Source organism: Pyxicephalus adspersus, chromosome 6 (genome assembly GCF_032062135.1).
Source record: "Pyxicephalus adspersus chromosome 6, UCB_Pads_2.0, whole genome shotgun sequence".
Lineage (NCBI taxonomy): Eukaryota > Metazoa > Chordata > Amphibia > Anura > Pyxicephalidae > Pyxicephalus > Pyxicephalus adspersus.
Genome location: NC_092863.1, coordinates 48144854 through 48163435, shown reverse-complemented (window position 1 = coordinate 48163435; position 18582 = coordinate 48144854). Strand labels below are relative to the sequence as shown.

Sequence of the window (18582 nt, the reverse complement as noted above, 5' to 3'; positions counted from 1 at the left end):
CACTGCCTTACAGAAAGCTAGCTCGATAAAATGCCATCGGAATACATTCCTGTAAGGTTATGTCTCCCACATCCCCATAGTAATTGGAGCAAATGCATTTCATATATCGGAGATAAGGAAAGCATTTATTTAATTTTTATGTGCAGTTCATAAATTCAGAGTTCTGGGACAAGCATTCAGCAGGTTAAATGCTTATTTTGCATAATTGCTGTGTCAGTAACTCAGCATGTATTATTAACAAATGGATCACTATGAAAGCCAGGAATGTCCTGCAACATATTCTTCTGTATTCTGTTCATACATTTATTTTTACCTGCGTTAGTCCACCTTGTGAGCTTTTATAGGGAGCAGGAACAATAAGCGCTTGTTCAGGCAGCTCCCAGTGGTTGGCACCTTTCTAGCCACTCAGCCACCCAAGACCCTGCACTGTTTTATTTTTTTTTTTTTGAGCCATCATTTGAACAGTGGGAGGTACTGAAAGCCTCACTACTGGTCCCATTGATGTTAGTGAGCCATCCAATGGTGCCTGCTGGTTCAAGTACCACCCGTTGTTCATGGATGTATGGAAACAGTAACAGTACTGTAACTTTACCACCTACCTGAACTTGACCTTTGCTGAAATAGCAACACAACTTTTGTTTTACAGCTTGCTGCATTAACATGCACGGTTGCTATCACCTGAATCCTCTAGCACTTTTTGCAGGTTCTGTTTTTTCTTGGTTCTAAGCTGTGCAGCAAATTAATTTTCAGCATGCATTAAATCACAAAGCAATATTGAGCAGCCCAGCTTTGACCAAGGCAGGAAAGTATGTTACTTTTAAATGGAACTAAAGCAAAGCTGAAGCATTCACGGAAATTGGCTAGTTAGGTGTTTGAAGCATGCCAAAAGCAGTGAAGTCTAATACTTAATTACACATTCTCAGTGTCCCACCTGTGTTTTTTTATAGAGACTTGCAAAACAATAAAGACCAATTGGTGCCAAGTTGGACCCTTGAAATGAGTTAGGGCTGCCAACACTACACAGTGGCATATACAAAATATAGCAATACAGAGCGGCACATTGCACAGTAGTGTTTTACTGGGCGTTGCTGCAACTCGTGCATTTTCTTTGCATTGCATATGAAAGATACCATAACATATTATTATGTATGGTGTGGTGACATTGGTTATCACAACACATAGGTGTGATTGGATCTTTGGACCCAATTTACAGTCATACAATCTTTCACCGTGTGTTAATAAATATTAAAAATGGACATGCAGCATTTTTGTCTGATGCAGCACACCACAATGCAGGTGCATCCTTTGTATGTTGGGGTGCCACTAAAAATGAATAGCACCATAACACACTAATGTGCAAATTACTAAATTATTTAGGGGTGACTGTACCCTAAAGTCAATGTGGTATGAAAATGTACATAATGAAAGAATTCAAGAAAGCTGAGCTTGATGAAAGCTTTTGCAAATGTTTAGTTAAAGCTTGTTGTACAGATTACTGTTATGCATGCTGATATCCAAGTATACCTTCCAGACCAGCCTTCCTCAACCTAATTACCCTTGAAAAATACAGTTTGCTTTTCCCTTCTGTTCAGCCCAGCACAAAACCCTCCCTTGCGCCTGACTATTCTGCCTTCATCTATTCTTCCTTCTTTTCAGAGACACAGAGTCCTCCAAGGTGCCTTGGTACCCTGCCTTCACCAGCTTTACCTACACTTCCTGCTGTACAGCCTAGTAAAAAGCCCTGCCAGATGCCCAGCTAGTCTACTTTCTCCAGTTTTTCCTTCATCTCCCCCTAAAGCAGGGGTGTCAAACACTGGCCTGGAGACCAAATCTGGCCTCCAACGTCCTTTTTTTTGTGGCCCCCAAAGGATTTCTAAATATGAATTGCAGCTGGCCTGCCACTGCATTAAAATAGCGCCGCTACTACAATTCCTGGCATCACTCGCCTCTATAGACCAGCGTGGCCCCGCATTGGAGTGTCTTATAGACGCAAATAATGCCCAAAACTTTAGTAGCAGCACTTTTTTAATGAAGAGGGAGTTTCAGCTGTGGGCCACTCATAGGATTTACCCCCGCATTGGCCACGTCTGGCATTTCCAGCACTCCCCCTCGGCCCTACTTTTCCTTGCTACTCCAAGGCATGGACTTGAATGGTTGGATTTTCATAGAAGAATATAGTTATTATTATTATTAGCCTCTGCAAAAAGGTTACTATTGAAATTTAACTCAGAAGGCTACAAACAGAGAAAGAGGCATAGGATTTTTTCTTAAATAAAATTGAAAAAAAAAATGTATGCCTCTTTCGCTATTATAAGTTTGTTCAGATTGAATGTGAAGCAAAACCTCTTTGTTTCCATATGAAAAGGGTTTATATCTTATGAGAAGGAAAAATGTCCTCCAATAAATTTCAAGGTTGTCCCTGTTGCAATCACACTGGAGCAAATAAAACACTGCTAGCATGTGATGTCCTCTATATGCTCACAGGTTTATCTGTTACCTGTATGTCAGCTGCAGTTTCTTAACACTTAATAACAATAACTGATAATAATCAAGCACAAATGTGATGGAATTTCATGGCAACTGCCTTTATTATTGTTTGTTATATGTTAATGTTTCATAATATAAACCATACCTTCAGTCTTAAAACATTTTACACCAAAATACCTAAAAGTGTACACACTCAGGAACGTAGTCACTGTGACTCAAGCTTCTAAAACAAATTTTAACCTCCAAACACAACCCTCTTTCTTATTCAAAGAAGAGACTTTCAACCCATTAACTTTAGACATGACAAAAGAGGGAGAGGGAGGCAGTTTTTGGTATGTATCCTCACAACTGACTGGATTTAAACTTGCTTCCTTCTTTTAAAGGTTTGCTTGAACATAGGAATCCTAATGGTTGTAGAAATGTTATCTGGATTGGCTGATACTAGGTAATTTACCAGGACCTTTTTTTTTCTTAAAACTATATTCTACACTATTTGAAAATTCTAGAATAACAGAAGAGTGTGTCACTTGCTCACCCAACATGCTGTAATAATCCTATGTTGGCCGCTGAGCAATTGTCAAGCTCCCTTTCTTTCTATTGCTCTGGTGGCTATCCAGGTACCTAGTACTGAGAAAGAGAGGTTTACTGTGTTAGCAGTTAGTGTTCAGTTTTGCTTTGAACCCTAGAGCTGCCTAGGGGACATCAACGTGTTGGTGTAACTCATACAAATTTGGAAAGTTGTTTCCAAAATGAACCACTGTATCACAGTAATTATTGGAATAAGCTGTTTTAATAGGACCTAGGTCACACAGGGGCACTTATCATGTGGCCAGTACATTCCCTAATCCCAGCTAAAGCTAATGGCAAGCACTTACACAACCCTGGCTTACAATATGGCAGGGCTGTCCAACTACTGTCATTCAGGGCCACAAACAGGCCGGAGTCATATTCCTATGCTTACTAAATGTACTTCTGCCTGTTAGAGCAATACAACTAATGTGTGCAGATCCTGGCTTTCAATAACTTTTGGACAGTCCTGGCCTAGGGTAAGCTAGGATCAAGGAAGTGCTTACCGCAAGCTTAAGCCAGGTTTAAGTGGGTGGCCTGGTGGCCCATAACTGCCAACCTCCATGCGAGATACTCCTTTGCTTTTTATACCCCGATACATTTATTTCAAATCAACAGAAATGCATACCTAGACTGTCTGAAAGAGATTCTTCCTCATTCACTGCCATAGTGACAAACAGGATGTGTACAGCCACACAGAGAAAAACATTTTTTTAATTTATTGATTGAAGTACACCTAGTTACCCTACCAGATTTATATTGATGTCTGTATACTTGTTTCAGATTTTCTCTTATTTTGTGTCTGCTTAAGGAGCAGTGAAGTAAAGTTCCTTTAATCGTTAAAAATGAAAAGGCTAAACACTTCAGTGCTGATATAATAAAAAGCGGTCTTGGAACAGATAATGTAAATACACTAGATCAGAAAGCTATGGGATCAAAACACATGGACTGTGGATTGGGCTATTACTTGGTAAGACCCAAGGAGGGTTACTAAATGTCCTTGTAGACTAGTCACTAAGGACTTATTGTACTGATTGCTGGCAAGGCAGCTCTATGTGTTTGTGGACACTTCTCTCTGCTGGCATGTATATTGGAGGACACCTCTCTCCAGTGGCATAAATAATGAGAGTTAAGTAGTGTATGCTGCATTGATACTGCTAAGTGAGTTCTAGAATGCAAAGATACTACAAATGTACAGAAGTGCCTGATCTCACAAGTGGTATGAATAATAAAAAGTTAGTAAAAAGTTTAGATCTTTGTTCTGGCTTACTTCCTGTAATATACAAGAACATACCAAAACAACTTTAAAAAGCTTTAAAGAAATTCAGATGCCTATTACATTTTGGTAATAATTTAATTAGAACAAAAAGATATAAAAAGTAAGATCTTGTTCTCACCATAGCAATACGGTTACTAAATGCTCATGTATTGCCATTTGTGTTGGAATGTACTGTGGCTGGCAGCCCATTGCACATAAACGAAGCATACTGCCTGACAACACATGGCAATGCTTTCCTAGAAAGTGTTTAGGTTGTTGGTACCATTGAACATGGTCATCGGTTGCTGTGGCTGTCTATCAACATTTTAAAAGGTTATAACATTTTATTTTATAACCGCGGTCACACTGGCAAAGACCAAGGCTAAACTGACCAGATGTAGACGCACATTTTATGAATATGGGAACAAAAGCAGTAGGATACTAGCCCAGGCCCTATGGTTACAGAGCGAGAGAACATTCATACCGTTTAGAGTGGACGAGGCGGGCAAGAATCAATACAAAGTAAAGCAGAAAGCGGAAGCTTTCTGTGACTTTTACCGTAACTTCATATGGCAGTAGCATTAGGGGAAGAGATGAAGCAGTCCAATCCTACCTTACATGAGCTGGTATGCCCCAATTAGAGGAAGGGGATAGAGTATGCTTGGAGTCCTCCATTTCTGAGGAGGAACTCCAACAAGCAATACATTTGACCCCATCAGGGCAAATCATCAGGACTGGATGACTGCAAACTCCCTACTATAAAATGACACCCTAACGCCACATTACCTGAAGGCCATGAATAGCCTAATGGAAGGAGGGACTCTCCCACAAGACACACTATGAGCACATATCTCATATATGACATATATGTCATATTCAAGGAGGGCAAAGACCCAACAGCATGTGCAAGCTACAGACTCATCGCCCCTCTTAATCAGGATCTTAAACTATTTACAAAAATTCTAGCCCTCAGGTTACAGCCAGTTTTGCATAAAATAATACATTTAGACCAAGCCGGGTTCATGCCCTCGAGGGAGGCCAGAGATAACACGATCAGCCATTAAAATGAGGGTTCTCCCGAGACTGGTATACCTGTTTCAAGCACTCCCAGTTGCCATACTCCTTCTTTATGAATCCAAACTCTAAACTGTTGAACTTTATATCTGGGGGGGAAATCCACAGATAAACTTTTCCTGTCCAAAAGTCAGGAATGCCAAACCTCTCACACTATTATGCGGCTGCGCACCTCACAAGAGTGGTGGACTGGTGCTGCCACTCTCCATACAAACAGTGAGTGAGCCTGGAACAGTTATATCGCAATACTCCACTGCTTGCAATACCATGGCTTCCACATGCACCCACAACACTTTTACAGAAACATCCCACCACAGGTCTGGCACTAAGAGACTGTGATCCCCCAATCTTTTACCAACACCTTACCCACTTCTACCTGTGATCGGTAACTTGTCCTTTCCTAGAAGACCCAGGACTACGTATCCTGGCAAAACATAACCTAAGTAGAGCCCGCCACTTTATTCTATGCGAAAGTTGACCCTCCCTAAAAGAACTTACAAATCCAAACAAACCCTTTAAGCTATCTCTTTAGAGAGCTAACCAACTATCTCATTCCCTGCAATCCCTCCCCCAGGCTCAACAATTTGTTCGCTCCTTGACAATCTTTGAAAGATTGTGCATTGAGGAGGGAGTAGTTTGCCAAATTTCAAGATCTAGGATACAAAATACTAACGCTGGTATAGGGTCCCTACACGCTTACATCAGATCTCAGATAGGTGTTGGAAATGTGATACAGATAGGGGAACACGTCGACATAAAATCTGGTCATGTCCTAAACTCAGACTATTTTGGGTTAAGGTTAGAGACATCATGCATTTACAAGTGTGGAATAAAAAAAGGGCAAGGTTGGAGTTCAGCTTTATGCACATGATGTAGAAGAATTCATATTAAAATGAACACAAAGATCATATGTATTGTTCAGGTTTACAATGCGCTTGTCTCAGAATAAGTAAACGTTATATCATTCAGTTCCATACACTCATTGCATTCCAAAATGGGGAAAAAACCAGCATGCCTAAAATTTAGAAGTGGTACGGGCTCTCATGTTTTTATAAATGAACAGCACAAATCTCTCTGCACCAAAACAGAGATTTTTAAGTGCTGGCAGCTCAAAAAAAATTTAATCTCCTAAACCTTATCTCTTGGGGACTTTGAGTTCTTTGCAAATTAGGTTTTAGGTCAGCACTCCTGCCAGGGAACTTGTTTTCTCTTGATCCTATTTTACATTATAGACTATATTTATCATGAAAGTGGACAACTTTAACAAAAAGACAACATTTATAACAGCAATAATATACCAATCTAGTGCCAAGGGGTGACCACCAGACACCCACCTTTTTTTTTTTAAAGGACCATGGTTTCTTTTAGTGGAAAACATACGGGGCTCGATTTATAAAACAGGGAATCTGACATTTCCCCAAACTGCAAAGGGATCTGCTCCCCCCACCTAGTACTGTGAGATAATCCAAGCAGCAGCTACTAAACCAAATGTATGCCTTCTACACTTAACAAGTTGCCAGATATAGAGTCACAAGCATAAAAATCCTAACAATCAGGGACATTTTCGCATGGGGGGCTATTTCAAGATCACGGTCTTCAAATTGAGGACCACTCTCATGGCATCGAACATTAGGGTACTGCCAATTGTTTGTGCTCTGTTGTGTCCCTTAAAATTCACAAAACTTCAAGGCTCAGTGTTCAGGTGGTAGTAAGGTTGCAGTGTGGTTATCCCTTCCTGGCTTGGGGGAGTTACTCAGTACTGCCTGTAGTCAAAGCTGCAGACGCTGCAATGTGACGGACTGTGCAGTTTGCAAGCTGCCTGTTACACATAGCTGGACACTTACATTCGGTGAACCTCAATTTCTCTGTAACAAAGGGATGTTGGCAACTGGAAATGTGGGAGCCAGTAGGAAGTGCCTTTTGTCCCCCACCCCTTCCCTTTTAAAATGTTATACCCATCATATGCTACCATCACACATACCCCCTTACTCTCTATGAACCTCAATTTCTCTGTGAGAAAAGGGAAAGGTGACTGCAAGTGCAGGACTCTTGCCGCTTACTCCCCCTAAAATTTCATTACTACCGCACCATCACAAAATTTGAAAAAAAACAATACCTTTCATACTGTGCTACCTTGTCACACATAGCTGGCCACTTACCTTGTGTGAACCCCAATTTCTCTTAGCAGTAGACTAAGAGAAATGTAGAATAAGTGGGGGACTCTTGTGGCTAACCACCCCCCTTTCTAAAATGTTATCACTTACTATACCATTGTGCCCTATCGCATATAAATGTCCACTTATGTTCTTTGAATCCCAGCTTCTCCTGAAAGGGGAGCTGTAGGTATAATAAAATGTAGCATAAGTGGGGGGCTCTTGTGGCCAACTCCCCTAAAATGTTATTGCTGTGGCACCACCACAAAATTAGAAAAACTACTAGATTGTAAGCTCTTCGGGGCAGGGTCCTCTCCTCCTGGATCACTGTCTGTTTTAGTCTGTCATTTGCAATCCCTATTTAATTGTACAGCACTGCGTAATATGTTGGCGCTATATAAATGCTGTTTAATAATAATAATAAAAACTGCACCTACCATACTGTGCTATCCTGTCACATTTAGCGAGCCACTTACCTTTGTGAACCCTAATTTCTCAGAAACTGGGGGATGGAGGGAAGATGTGGTAGTAAGAACACAGACCCCTTGACTATCTGTCACATGAATTGCATTTCCCTGGAAAAATCTAATGCAGAAATTCTTAATTTGTCATCCCTTATTTGGTGCATGTATGTTACAGTAACTAGAAACATTTCAGTTTATTTTCAAGTTAAACTGTTCTAGTCTTAAACATATATCTTTAATGTTTGTTTGCATTGTGGCCCACGAGTTTTATCCCAATGTCAACAGCAGTCCCCGGATAAAAAAAAAAAAAAAAAAAAAAAAAAAAAAAAGGCTGGGCACCACTGATTATCAAAACATACATTGACCATTCATAAGAGTCTTCAGCTTTTCTTTTGATTGAACATTTTTGTGGTCTGATTGCGGCTTCTCTTCTTTATTGTGAGCTGTACCTGGATGAGCTATTCTAGCATGGCTCCCAATGTGTAATGCTTTACATTACACAAACATTCAATCTATTTAAACCGATATGTTTGCTATAGGGAGAGAAAAACCCAAACAAAAAAAAAACAATATACTACTAGACCATACCCTCCACAATTAATCAACATGGTCAAGTGCTTAAAATATTTCAGAATACAGGAAGGAAACGTGTATTGTGAGAAGATAGGGGGCACCATTGATAAATGTTAGGTGCCCAGTTGCTTCAACATTGAAGTATCAAATTGAATACTGCAGAGTGGCAATTCCCAGTTTCTAATCTTAATGTATGGAAACTGCTTAGAATATCCTGTTCACTATAGGGGTAACCAGTGCATTTTTATTACACATGGCATACTTTAATTTTGTGAATAGGATTCTCAGCTAGTAAATGAAGAAAATTGTCCCTATTGCAGTAAGACCATTTGTTTCACATTACTTTGACAATACCATACATACAACATTCTGAAACTTCAGATACATCTGGTAACAAACATTAAGCATTTATTATCTTTTAGACCATTTATTTTTGCTTTTTATAGTTAAATCAGCAAGAGGTAAGGTGTTAATAATAGTTATGAGCGTAACCAGGAATTTACAAGGCATCTTTATAGGATATCCATTGAAGATCAAAAGTTTTATTTGGATAATGCATCAAACAATAGAAGGTAAGGACTTAATGGTAGTTTTAAACTGCAATTTATTTTTATATAGAAATTATGCTCAAGCACAGCTTAATACAAGATTTAGACAAATACAAAAGGACAATAAAACGTGTGTAAAACATCTAGAGTGTATAGATAAATGTAATCAAGTTATTGAACAAGAAGTTCAATAATATGAAGTGCAGTTACAATCCTGTCTGTGATATTAAGTAATGTGTTCCTTGTATATAGCAGTGACCATACTTTCTGTATTATAAGAAACTCCTATAGTACCAACTGAAAGCCAAGAAAAATTTTATCCCCCCACCATGTTAGGCAATATCCTGCATTAAGTCTGTCACAGTACAGAGCATGTTAACACCTTTTCTGCAATCGGGAGGCAATGGTATTGATTTCCTACTTCAGGTTTGCATAAATTTGTCAGCATCATCCAGGTTAATAGCTGAGCTTATTGGCAGGCATATAACCAGCATCACCGAGAGTCTTTAGACTTACATTACCATTGTGGTGAATCACAAGCTCGGTAATGCTGCCATGGTGAAGATCCATGCGTAGCCAAGCTTCAGGAGGAAGCTGAAGAGCCCTAGGTAATAAAGTAAAAAAAAAGCTGTCAGATGTTTGTCAAGACAAACCCAGAATCTCACTGCTTACATAATTAGTCTTTATATAAAAAGGAAATCTTTTGACCCCCTATTACATAGTAGAAAAACCCACAACTCAAATGTGCAACTTTAAAGCGTAGCCAAATCATTTTTAAGTTATGAGACTACATGCACCTCTTAATTTTTGGACAATTGGAATAATTTTACCCATGAAATTTTTGTAGTTTACCCACACCTAAGAAAATACTGTCAGTATAACTATCCAATCCAATGCACAAAGCTGTCCTCCATAATATACACTGGAAATTGAACAAAAAAAAAAAAAAAAAAAACTCAGACTTGGGTATCATCAATAGCCCCAATCACACAGTACACAAGAAAAAAAAAAAGTTAAAACATTCCCTGGGCTTTAGAAACCAGACATGCAAAGCTTAAAAGACAGAAGCCATTACCTGCATACAATATAGCGGATAACATTATCATGGCAGACTATGATCTCGTAGGTGTCTTCCTTCTGTTTATGGTCAGCACGGTGAATATAGTTTCTGAAAGCAGACTCTATACGTGGTCCATCATTAAAATACTGGAGGAGGAGGAGGAAGAAGAAATGATGAAGTATTTACCAAGGAGCAAAAAAAGGAACACGTTAGGGATGCATCACAAACTAGTTTAAATTGTCAAATGTCTAAGGGATTTAGTTTCTCTCGTCTGCATTTAAGGTAGGAATATGTCATATGTCCAGGTCACATCTGGACAGCAGTTTAGGCTTACTGCAGGTTAGATCCTTAGAATGGCATGGAGGTTGGTGGACAAGACTTTACTATCCTGCTCCAAAGCCGAATGGGATAGGGAAAGTGTATACAGAAAATAGCACATCATGTAGTCCACAAGTTAAGAAGATTCTGAGGTTTTCTTGAAGTGCCTGCTTTTTGCAGCATTGAGGTGGTTTGCCTCAGTAAAGTTAACACATTATCACAGAGTGCTGTGGAACCCTAGTATTCCCCCACAGATTTCTAGGGATTCTTTAAGCAACAAGCACCTTTCAGGCCAGTTCAAGTGTCACCAATTGTCTTTTTAGCCATCAGTAAGACAACTGACCACCATGCTCCTATAATTTGAGCTGTGGATATAGTAAATATAGCAGGGGTTCCCTGAGCACCTGAAAAGGATTTCAAGAGTTCCCCATTGTTAAAGGATGAGAAAGGCTGCATTAGCACATACAGACAAACTAATTTGTCACCAAGGTTCATGACAGAAGTAAGGACTCACCACAACATCTGGCATCCAGTCATGACTTGGTGGATCTGGTCTAATAGGTGCCCCTTCTCTTAGCAAGTCAGAACTAGTTCGTTCTACACCTGTGATGAGAAGAAAATTATCCAATGCTTCCAGGCAAGTAAATTCAGGATTAGCACATGCTGGTAGCTGGCCTAAACACTAACACCTAATGTAGATTAAATCTAGCATGTAGCCAAAACAGAATTACCACTTGTGATACATAAGTAAGGTACCAGATTGTGGGTTACTTTATTTGAACTATAAGCACTTCACTATACCGAGTATATTTTTGGAACTGCTTTTTCTTGGTTTGATGTAGTGCTAAGGTTTATGCAACATTCAGAATTACCATCGGTTGCAAAAGGATGTGGAGGCAGGATATTTAAAACAATCCGCCCCTCAACAACACACACCAGATTTTACCAACATATTTGCAAAAGACTAAACACCAAATCCCATCAATTCATTACCAATAACATGGGCCAGCTGAGTTTATCATGTTCCTTTGTATTACCAATCAAATTTACCAGCTTATAAAATGTATTTGTTAGAGAGGGATACATGAGCACAGAAACCAGGAAAGTTACCTTTTCTAATGTAATCCATAACACACACACACAAACACCATAGGGCCAGAGTTCACAAAAGTATCAGACTGCTGGTCCACCTATACACCAGCACACAGCCAAGACCCCACCAGCTGACTGCTACATTGCATCCTGCACGCCACTAAAGAGGTAAAAGCACAACCTTCCTCCACTGGCAGGCCCCCCCCCCCCCTCCGTCTGATTCCTCCCAACTCCATGGAATAACTGCCTCACAGCATAAACATAACCTAGACTGACCCACCTTAAAATGACAATATCCCTTGATGACCAATCCTATGAGATGCCTGACTTCCATCTCTCCTACATCCCGTGAATAAGCACTCAAACATGTTGAAACGTTAGGAATCCTCCACACATAAAAAAACTCAGTACATCACTTATGTATTGGTTCATTTTTTGTAATATTGATGTATCCTGAACCTAAAAACCCCGTCAGGTGAAGCTTTGTTGGTTACCTACTTTAACAAAATTCACAACATTTTTATTTTTAAAGTAGGTAACCAATAAAGCTTCACCTGACGGGGTATATAATAATAATAATCTTTTTCCTGCACGCCATCATATTTACATATGTGCCCAATATGACTTACTAAAACACCACACTTCTTTCTTTCCTATAGGACCTAAAAAATGTCTATTGTTTTTCTCTTTCTAAACTTCCATCTTTGCCATTTCCTTTTGTGCCACTGTTCTCCAGGCCCCTGCTTCACCCTAATAATATTTTATTACACTAAAAACTTTGCTGTAGCACCTCACAACTGCCAATCAAGATTCTAGGGTTAATGGCCAAAATTGAAAGGTTATCCCTTACCAACTATTCCATACAACCATTTTTTATGCAGGTGGGACACCTGCCCTTGAACTATACCTAGTAGTATTGCTACACCATAAATAAAAAAAAAAATAAAATAAAAATGGTCTACAGACAACCCCAATAAAAGCTGCATTAAATAGGCATAGGTAGAGATATATCCAAGTTCCAGCTTCCCGGTTTGCATTACCTTTAGAGGCTCCCACTGCAGTAAATGTCCCTATAAAGGTCTGCCCCAGTTCTTCAAGCACTTGCAAGTTCATATTCTCTGTTGCACCCTTGTGCAGGTCCCTCACTTCAATAGGCCTCAGATTAATAAGCCGGTTACTTCCCACAACTGTGTTTACATATCTTGACAGCAGTCCAAGATAAAACCAGGCCTGGGGGCCCTTGACCATCTGGCCCCAAAGAACACTTAGTTTTCCCATCCCCAAAAAGGGTCTCTCCTCAGATTTATCCCTTTTGAACACCCACCACAATGGAAGCCAGACCACTGATGGCTAACAAATAAACATACTGGTAGTAACTGGCTCCTCTCTCAAAAAAGGTTTTACCTTGCAAAAAGGGAAGAACACCCTTACTAAAGGGGTGCTACAGAGAAAGTTTATTCCACATCAAATTTGTGAACACAGCATTTTAGTTCAGAAATCAAATATATGAAAACACACCTTTAGACGGGTATACTTTTCAAGTATATGTTACTTCATATTCTTACCCTCCAGATGCTTGCCAATTATTTCCGATGTCTCTTTGGCCCTAGTCATTGTAGAGTTAGTTATCTGATTGTATTTAAAACCCAAATTAGCCAGACGCTGACCAGTTAAATTAGCTTGATCACGACCTATAACAAAGAAGAAGTTATTTTAAGTAATATGACCAAGCAGCAAATATTCCATACAGTGTATACAAGTAGGGATGACCGAACACCCGGAAGTTCGGGTTCGGCCCAACTTCAGCTCAATGTTCAGGGTCCCGAACCCTATTAAAGTCTATGGGGACCTGAACTTTGGGGCACTAAAATGCCTGTAAAATAGTCATAGTAAGGGCTACAAAAAGAAGCAAAATTGGGGTAAAGAGCAGGACAATTGCCCTGCAAACAAACGTGGATAAGGAAATGACATAAAATAACAGAATAGAAAAAAAAAAAAATAAATCTTGAACTAGGAGGCAGAGGTCAAAGTGGAGTAGGAGGCGGTGGATGTGGCGGTGTAGCCTGGCGGAGAAGCGGAGGTAGCCAAAACTGTTTGTTGTTTTCTTATAAATTTGGGAAGACCCCAAAACATTGGGAATTGGAAAAGAGAATGCAAAGAGAAAGTGCGCTGGAGTATAACAATGGCTGGGTGCAGCCGGTATACTTGTCTAATCAGCACAAGGTACGGACAAGTCCTGTGGGATCCATGCCTGGTTCATTTTAATGAATGTGAGCTTGACCACATTGGCTGTGAACAGGCGGCTGCGCTTATCTGCGATTACCCCCCCGCCGTGCTAAACACACGTTCGGACAATACACTGGCCGCAGGGCAGGCCAGCACCTCCAAAGGCGTAAAGGGCAAGCTCAGGCCATGTGCTAAATTTGGAGACCCAGAAGTTGAATGGGGCAGACCCATTAGTCAGTTCGTGTAGGCGTATGCACACGTACTGTTCAACCATGTTGCTGAAATGCTGCCTCCTGCTAAGACGTTCCATATCAGCTGGTGGTGCTGGTTGTTGTGGCGTGCTGACACATTTCCACATTTCGGTCATGCTAACCCTCCCTTCTGAGGTGCTGGCGGTGCCCCAGCTGCATTAGCAACTTCCTCCTCCTCTGCTTTGTGCTTCCACTGAGCCCCCTTGGTCAGGTGGGAATGCCATCACAGCAGTGAGTCTACCAGCGTGCGCTTGTACTCGCGCATCTTCCGAAGTGGTGAAGTGGTGCTGTTCCGCAGAGCGACTCACCCGCGCGGGCTGCAGCTGAAACTCCACTATCGCCTGCTGCTGCTCGCACAGTCTCTCCAGCATGTGCAAGGTGGAGTTCCACCTGGTGGGTATGTTGCATATGAGGCGGTGAGCAGGAAGGCCGAAGTTACGCTGCAGCGCAGACAGGCGTGCAGCAGCAAGGTGGGAATGCTAAAAGCGCGCACAGATGGCCCGCACTTTCTGCGGCAGCTCTGGCATATCAGGGTAATTTTTCAGGAACCTCTGCACCACCAAATTCAGCACATGCACCAGGCAAGGGATGTGTGTCAAACCAGCTAAGCCCAGAGCTGCTACGAGATTTCACCCGTTATCGCACACCACCAGGCCGGGCTTGAGGCTCAGTGGCACCAACCACTCATCGGTCTGTTGTTCCATGCCCGTCCACAGCTCCTGCACGGTGTGGGTTCCCCCCCCCCCAAACAGATGAATTTCAAAACAGCCTGCTGTTTCCCCCTGGCTGTGCGGAAGTTGGTGGTGAAGGTGTTACGCTGACTGGATGAGGAGGTGGTGGGGAGGAAGCGGAGTAGGCTAAGAGAAACATCCTGCAATCCTCGGTGGCGGAAGGACATGCACCAAACCGCTATCCGCCTCAGGCCCGGCAGTTAGGGAGAAATAATGTCCCTGCCCATGCTTACTGGTCCACGTATCAGTGGTTATGTGGACCTTGCCACAGATGTCTTTGAACAGTGCACACCTAATTTTGTCCACCACTTGGTTGTGCAGGGCAGGAATGGCTCACTTGGAAAAGTAGTGGCGGCTGGGAACCACGTACTGTGGGACAGCCACCGTCATAAGGTTTTTTAAAAGTCTCCGTCTCCACCAGACGGAATGACAGCATGTCAAAGGCCAGGAATTTTGAAATGTGGCATTCAGGGCTAGGGATCATGGGTGGGTAGGGGGGTACTTCCTCTTTCTCTCCAGTGGGAGATGGACAGCTGAACGCTTCGATGGGACAGTGTGGAGATGCTTTGTGACGGAGGTGGTGGTGTTGCTGCCGCATCCTCTGTTTGCAGGGATCCATGTCCACATCCTGAAACATAAGTGGTTGGGCATCGGTGCACTCACTCAATCTCTTCCACTTCTGGGGCAGGGCTATGTGGACGGCCCATGGAAACCCTGCCAGCAGAGTCATCAAAAAGCAAAAGAGATTGCTGCATGACTTCGGGCCCAGACTGCTTGGCTGATTTGCAAGGGGGTGAGGTGAAAGACAGATGCCCATGGGCTCCAGGTGCCAACTCTGCGCTTTCAGCAGGGGACTGGGTGGGAGACAATGTGAAGGAACTGGAGGCACCGTCAGCCAGCCAATTTACTACCGCCTGTATTTGTTCTGGCCTCACCATTTGTACACCGGTATTCGGGCCTACAAAATACCGCTGAACGTTCTGTCACCTATGTGCACCGGAGGAAGAGTTTTCATTTGGGCGTGTAGCTAGCACAGATCGACCACATACTCTCCCTGCAACAGGAGCTCCACCAACACGACCAGGGCCACGTCCCTTATTTGATGCTCCCCTCATTCTTTGAGGTCACCCACCAAACTAACAGACGGATTACCTATATTAATTTCCCGGTCATGTATGCACTGCAGGTGTACCTCACAAAAAAATGGGAATATGTCACCCACCAAACTAACAGACAGATTAACTATTATATTTTTGTGTCAGGGGTGCAAAGATGGTGCATTGCACCCACAAAAGATCGCTATAGGTCACCCACAGAATTAACAGCCAAATTAATTATTATATTTCTTTGTCAAGGGTGCAAAGCTGGTGTATAGCACCCACAAAAAAATTCACAATAGCTCACCAACACTATCCCTCACTTCAGCTGCCTGCTTCCTGTCCCTGCACTACTCAAGAGTCGATGGGCGGTGCTACACATGATCCAGCTTTTATAGAGGCTGGGTCACATGATGCACCGGCCAATCACAGCCATGCCATTACTAGACATGCCCTGCAGCCTTTCAACAAGCTTTATTAAATGCCCAAACACTGAACTCAAACCCGAACTTTTCCAGCAAAGTTCGGGTCCAGGTACCCAAAATCGTAAAGTTCGGTATGGACCCAAACTTTACAGTTCGGGTTCGCTCAACACTATATACAAGTCAAAATCCTGATCTTGATAAGAGACTTTTGCTCTTTTTCCTTTACCATTCTCCCAAGATATCGATCTCCATTGTTACCCTCAAACCATGGGGTGTTCAATTTGGCATTTTGCATGGTGGTGGGTGGACCCTGCATTTTGATGACCTACTTTTACACCAATCACCATCTTTGCTACCGCATAAGTGCAAGGACAGATAAATCAGATCAATTAAGAAAATGCTATTTAACCTGGTTGGTCATCTGCATAGAGGCCTAGTTAGACTACCAACAGATATGTGTACTCCATGAATTACCACACACACACTGAAAGCTCTACGTAGGCAATATAAAACGTGACAATGACTTCATTGTTGTAACACATTTACTCACAATGACTTCTGAGGAATGTGGCCATAGATTTACTGCCACAGTTCTTCATAGACTGTCAAGTGGGATACCAAGTGAGATTCTGATCACCAAGATTTAGAATTCCCTGGAGTTACAACCAATTGTCAGGACAGACAGGATTTACAGTTTTATCTTGTACTCCAAAAATATTTCAACCTAGAACCTCAGACAGGAGCTTCTCTGTTCAAGCAGAAAGGTTGACGGATTCCACTTGTGTCAAGAGCTGGTCTGACTCCTAACCTCCTTTCTGCAAGGCAGAGTATGGAAACCAAATACAACCTTCTGTCTTTACACATGCACTCAGCAGCAAAACAAACCTCCCTCCCTTACACCCAAACCAAATTGTGAAAAGTGGATTGTCTGGCTTTCCAATGGGGTTGGAACATGTCTAGATATAAAGCAAGGTTTATATCACCTTCACACATAAACAGAATATCTAGGCTTCACAACACAGATCCAAACATACCAAGCGGTGTTAGGACTCTTTCTGAGTCGGCGTCACCATCCACATTGTACTGTCCATGGCGAACAAGAAAGATATGACGACTAGCTCTTGCTTTGTATTTTTTTAGCAGTCTTTTCAAGTCTTCCTCTTTGGAGTGCTTTAGGTCATTCAGATTGATTAGAGAAATGGGCTCACGTCTTAAAAAAAAAAAAAAAGTCAGTGTAAATGAAACAATTTATGGACCTCAAAATATAAATAGGATTTTTTTTAGGAGAAAATATCAGCTCACAGCAATTGGTGATGTGTTACTTCTACAAGACAAAAAAAACAAAAAAACAGTTTAGGTCAGTGTGTTAATCTATGACACAGAAGCCTTTAAAATGATACACCATTACTGTGGAAACTTGCATGGTTAGGAGACAATATATCTACACATCATAAATACAGATTTGCACACAATCCCAAGAGTATGATGGACAAGCCACCTCCTCCTATGAAGGACTCACTGGTCCCAGTTAGAGTTCCATCGCCTGGTGAAGGAGGGTGGCCAATGCACAGTAGCTACACTCGAATCCTCCCCACTTTGCCTCACAAGTGCAGCGGCAACAACAGCTGCAGCTCCTCCAGCAGCAACAACCACCCTGCGCAGGAACATGATGACTACCCAAAGACACAGACACACTAACAGGGGCTGGTGTGCAGGATTATATGTAGTCAGGAGGCAGAGGCCCTGCTGGAAGTAATTAGTGATTTACAAGAGAGGCTTAAAGGGGGCAGTTACCCTTAGATTAGAGAGAGGGTGGTTTTATTTGCTCATGCATTCTTTGGTGGTATTGCTTGTTAACAGGTTGAAACATGTAGTGAGAAAACTTTCTGTATTGTTTCCCTCACTTTACAAAAAAATAAATAAATATGCATATCCAATTTTCTTTGGGTACCTATTTATTTGAATGTGCTGCCCTAATGTAACACACCAGGATAGATGGTGAAGGTGTGAATACACCCCACAGCTGACTTTGTAATAAAATGGAAGATCATCTTTACTCACATGCCCCCACTCCCCAAATATATATTGCCTAAAAACTGTGGGAAAAAAACACCCAAGGCCCCAGGACTGAATGCTTTCCCACCACTGCCTTACAGAAAGCTAGCTCGATAAAATGCCATCGGAATACATTCCTGTAAGGTTATGTCTCCCACATCCCCATAGTAATTGGAGCAAATGTTATGTTTTGCGGCTCCAGA

At 41.7% G+C, this 18582-nt stretch overlaps 1 protein-coding gene across 2 annotated transcripts in view; it reads right to left on the bottom strand.

Annotated features, from left to right (window-relative positions):
* LOC140333791 (serine/threonine-protein phosphatase PGAM5, mitochondrial-like) overlaps nt 1-18480 on the bottom strand; it is a 23688-nt gene extending 5208 nt beyond the window's left edge. Inside the window, exons 1-6 of one of the 2 annotated variants that reach the window (XM_072415692.1) lie at nt 17844-18137; nt 17359-17534; nt 13160-13285; nt 11017-11105; nt 10200-10330; nt 9099-9728 (exon numbers count right to left, since the gene is read on the bottom strand). In XM_072415692.1, coding sequence (XP_072271793.1) covers nt 9581-9728; nt 10200-10330; nt 11017-11105; nt 13160-13285; nt 17359-17534; nt 17844-17992 — 819 coding nt within the window. In that variant the 5' untranslated portion in view covers nt 17993-18137 and the 3' untranslated portion in view covers nt 9099-9580. Of the gene's footprint in view, nt 1-9098; nt 9729-10199; nt 10331-11016; nt 11106-13159; nt 13286-17358; nt 17535-17843 lie in introns of those variants that run through there. The other variant, XM_072415693.1, reaches the window with a different exon arrangement.
* Between the last annotated feature and the right edge of the window lie 102 nt (nt 18481-18582).